At 39.0% G+C, this 5,000-nt stretch overlaps 1 protein-coding gene across 1 annotated transcript in view; it reads right to left on the reverse strand.

Moving 5' to 3' along the window:
• The window catches only part of LOC125032010 (leucine-rich melanocyte differentiation-associated protein-like), a 41,003-nt gene extending 39,357 nt beyond the window's left edge, over positions 1 to 1,646 (reverse strand). Inside the window, exon 1 of the mRNA XM_047622964.1 lies at positions 1,566 to 1,646. Within this exon, the coding sequence (XP_047478920.1) occupies positions 1,566 to 1,616 (51 nt within the window). The 5' untranslated portion in view covers positions 1,617 to 1,646. The remainder of the gene's footprint in view (positions 1 to 1,565) is intronic.
• Between the last annotated feature and the right edge of the window lie 3,354 nt (positions 1,647 to 5,000).

Consider the following 5,000-nt stretch of genomic DNA (forward strand, 5'->3'; position numbering starts at 1 on the left):
AAAAAAAAAAAACAGTTCTTCGCGTGAGTGAATTGCGTCCATCGAGAAATTAATTTCCAACCAGCCAATTAGAGACTGAATAAAGCGCTTCCCAAAAGACCAGGGAAATGATATCTGTGAAATGAAAAAAGAAAAAAAGCAGAAAAGAAAGATATTTATAAACTTATGCCGGAGTGAGGTTGTAATACAAAGCAAAGATGTGGTTTGCGTTACCTAACCGACGTAAAGAAGTTGATGGCTGTCAACTTCCCAATTAATAATTTTTAAAACTTTTTCCAAAAGCTTAAATTGAATGAGATGAATTTTCAGTACAAATTTGACAATACTCGAGTTTAAGATTGTATTTAATGTACACGTTGACGACAAAGTTTAGTGATTTTTAAGAAGCAGATTTAGAAATGTTTCGAGTCATGTGATGTTTACACTGACACAGGCTTCACGTGTATGAAACAGGATCTCGGAGAGACAAAAAAGTTGAATAAGTAAAAAAAACAAAAAAACATTCGATACTCGTGGTGTTAATGATGAAACAACGAAACAAGAAATTTAATGTGATAGAAAGTCACGAGTAAAGGAAATGATAAGAGATGGTTATTGTTGTTAATAATCAGAGAAAACGAAAGAATTTGAAGGGTGAACTTGTGTAACCACCAAACAATAAAACAACAATATACATATACATGTATTTATATATCTAGTAATCTAACATATACATTCATATATAATATATGTATCTCTCTCTCTCTTTATATATATATATATATATATATGTGCGCGCGCGTGTGTGTATGTGTGTGTGTGTGTGTGTGTGTGTGTGTGTGTGTGTGTGTGTGTGTGTGTGTGTGTGTGTGTGTGTGTGTGTGTGTGTGTGTGTGTGTTCATACGTATGCGTATGTGCGTGTTTGTTTGTATACACAGGCACACATAAACACACAGCACAAACACACACACACACACACACACACACACACACACACACACACATACGTATGTATATGTATATATAAACATATGTGCATGTACACATATGTATGTATATAATACATATTTATACACACATAAACGTATACGTTTACGTACACACACACACAATATATATATATAAATATATATATATATACACACACACAGGCATTATATGTATAAATATGTCACATTTCTATGCTCTTATTTTAACTTTCGTACCACTACTTTTGGTCACCGCTTCTGTTCTAAATCGGCGACGAAGAGTCATTTTTTCAAACCAATCAACACGACACACACAGCCCCCCCCCCCCATCGCCGTACATGTGAGGGAGGGGGGGGGGGAGTGGAGGCAACAGGCCAGTAAAGAAAATAGGACAAATAAGGAGACGAAACGCATATCACCCGAAAAAAGGGACACGAAAATAATTATAATAACGAAAAACACAACGATTGAAAGACTAACCAGGCGATCCATAGGTTTAGAGGTAATCGTGTACCGACAACACGTAAACATTTAGACTAAAGTAAAGGAAATAAAAGCAAGGAGACAACAATAACACACACAAAAAATAAAAATAAAAAAATAACGATAAACTTACCTCGAACTCGCAAGGCTCTGAAAGGCCAAGGAGAATTGGCATAAGTACCATCTCGCCACCCGCCCCCCGTCGCCCACTGAAGCTTCGCCAAGACTGTAAGAGTGTGCTCGGGTAAATCTTCCTTACTCCCCCTCCCTCCTCCTAACCCCCACCACCCTCTCCACCCACTCCCCCTCCTCCTAACCCCCACCACCCTTTCCACCTCCCTCCCCCTCCTCCTAACCCCCACCACCCTTTCTACCTCCCTCCTCCTTTCTCCTAACCCCCACCACCTCCCTCCTCCTTCCTCTTAACCCCCACCACCATCTCCACCCCCTCCCCCTCCCCTCCAACCCCCAAGTGACCCACTCTGTCTCTCCCTGACGTACCTGTGACCCCTTCGCTCTCCCCTTCTTCGTTCTGTTCCCCAGGCGATGTGTTGGAATACCTGGGTGTTCTCTCTTTCTTTATTTTTTCATCTTCGTCTTTTTCTCCTTTCCCGTCTAAACCTTCTGTTTTAGCTCCTTCTTTTTAAAATTTTCCTCTTCCCCGCTTCTTCTTGTATTTTTCTGCCTGGGTCTATTTCTTCTTCTTCGTCTTAATCCTTTTCTTCCATTTTGGCCTGTCTCTCTAATTAGGTTTGCTACTTTCTTCCAACTCTTTTTTTCCTTTACCCTTCTTTCTGCTCCCTCTTTCTTCCGCTTTCTCCTCTTCTTTCCCTTACTCTTCTTCCTTCTCCTCCCTCTTCATCCTCTTCACCCTCTTCCCTACTTTTTGTTTTTTTCCATTTATCTTTAATCCTTTTCCCTCAACTCCTTCCTTCTTTTTTCCCCTCCTCTTCCCTCTTTCTTCCTCCTCTTCACTCTTCCTTTGTTCCCCGTCCTCTTCCAACCCACACTCCTTCTCCCATTCTCTCTATCTCCCCCCTCTCCCCCTTTATCCTTTCCATACTTTTCCTCCTCATCCCTCTATTTCCCTCCTCCTACACTCTCTCCTTACCCCTCCCCCTCCTCCTCCTCCTCCTCCTTCTCCTCCTCCTCCTCCTCCTCCTCCTCCTCCTCCTCCTCCTCCTCCTCCTCCTCCTCCTCCTCCTCCTCCTCCTCCTCCATCCCCTCATCTTCCTTATCATAGCAGTGGGTCTTGTTACAAGTTCGATTACTCTCCTAAGGTTACGATTTATATTGTTAATGTTATTAATGCTTACAATAATATCGATAGTGAACGTTTGTAGCACTAATAGATGTACAAAATATTTAATTCGTTATTATCATGTTTTTAGTTTGAAGTGATGTTTATAGTTAAGAATGGTATTAAAAGTTTAGAATATAAAGAATTACGTATTTTAGTTTATAACAGAGGAAGTTCAGTTTTCATGATGATTATGTGATGTTCATATGTTTGTATTGCAGATTAATAAATGTTCAAGGTATACTATAAGAAATGGGTTTAATCGTACAGTAAGAATGGACAAACAAACAAACAAACATAAATATGCAACGAAATTAACAATTGTATAAAAAAAACTTAACCGCTGGCACATGACAAACAAAAATAAAAGAAAAACAATGAATTGGACACCAACAGCAGCTGGAGGTTTCACAAAAGATGCAACCCAATGCAATGTTGCATCACGTGGAATAATTGCAAGATTGAAGGATGGGTGGAGGGAGGAAGGGAGGAAAAGGGGGGGGGGGGTAGAAATTAAAAAAAAAGGGGGAAGGGAGAGAGGAGGGAAAGGGAGGAAGAGAGTGAGTGGAGAAACAGGGGAGGGATAAGGATGAGGGAATGGAAGAGGGAGGAGGTGAGGGAGATGGAGGAGAAGGAAGAGAGGGAACGAAAGAGAGGGTGTAAAAGGATAAAAGAGAGGAAGGTGATGGAGGGAAAGAAGATGAAATAATAAAGGACAGGGGAAGAGAAAGAAAATGAGTAAGAAGAAATGAAGCAGAGCCAGAAGATAAGGCAGGGGGGGTGTAAGAAGGAGAGAGAGAGGAAATGGGAGAAGGTCGGAAGGGGGTGTGGTCATGGGGCTTCCTTGCCGGCGCCTGTGATGACCTGAGTTGGAGTTTCATTACCGTCTTTATAATACAATATTACTGCTGATTTACGATATGCAGTTTTAAGTAATGACGTGACAGGTTGGTGCTTTTTACCAGATAAAAAATATATAAGTTTTCTAGTTTCGTTTCATTTTTATATAATTATTACCTAAACTGTTGTTTCTCTCTTTGTTTCTTCCTGTTTTTATTCGATTTTTGTTTTGTGTTTAGTTATTTTGTTTTGTTTATCATGTAATTATCAACTTGTTTCCTGTTCTTTTGTTAACTTTCTTGTTCCATCTTTGTTTTATTTTCTTTGTTTCCCTTTGTTTTGTTTTGATTTCACCTTTTTTTTCCTCGTTTTCTTTTGTTTTTTCTTCTCGTTTTCTATTTTCTCCTCGTTTTCTTTCGTCGTTGCTCTTTCGGTAATCCTTTCTCAACATTTACCTTTTTTAGCAGTCGCATTTTGCACAAATAATCCAAACCTGCTTGTTGTTCCTAAGCATATTTGACTCCCACTTAAGCACGTTCCCCCCCCCCCCCCCCCACACACACACACCCTCGCCACAGTCTCAGCTGGTTTTCGTAATCAAATTTCTGCGTGAATGCATGTGATTTGCGCGTTTTGTGTTTGTCATTTGAGCCGCGTTTAGAATTTGCCGGGAAATGTGAGTATTCGCACGCGCTCGCATGGACGCCCGCACTCACGATGGAATACCACATGCACATACACATGCACAGTTGCACACACGCACGCACTCGCACGGACACACGCACGCACACGCACGGACACACGCACGCACACACGCACACACACACACAAACACACACACATACACATACAGTGTACAATATATATAAAGAGATGGATAGATATACAAGACAGATTGATAGAGATAGATAGGCAAGTGGACAGAGAGATTAGACATATAAACAGATATGGTACGCAATATCACTTTTTACTAACTCAAAAAAGAAAGAAAGAATGAAAAGAAGAGAAAAGAAAAAAAAAAAAATCAACATTGCAAAACATTCACAAACACCATGATATTATTGTCCATAAGCCCAAAACTACATTAACCACATTAACCACATTCTAGCTTGTATCATCTATGTACACTCACACTCTGAATGCTAAACTCAACGGCATTCAACTTTCTCGAGACCATGAATGAAAAATCGATATGTAAAAGCAAATTATTTTTAAGGACGCTTTTGAAATTATTTTTTCATAATATTGTTTATAGTGATGATGATGACAATAATATTGTTAATAATAATGATGATGATAATAATAGTAATAATAATAAATAACAATAATAATAAGAATAATGATAATGATAATAATAATAAGTAACAATAATAATAATAATAATGATAATAATAACAAATAAAGATATGAGAATGATGATAATAATAT

Source organism: Penaeus chinensis, chromosome 14 (genome assembly GCF_019202785.1).
Source record: "Penaeus chinensis breed Huanghai No. 1 chromosome 14, ASM1920278v2, whole genome shotgun sequence".
In the NCBI taxonomy this organism is placed as follows: domain Eukaryota; kingdom Metazoa; phylum Arthropoda; class Malacostraca; order Decapoda; family Penaeidae; genus Penaeus; species Penaeus chinensis.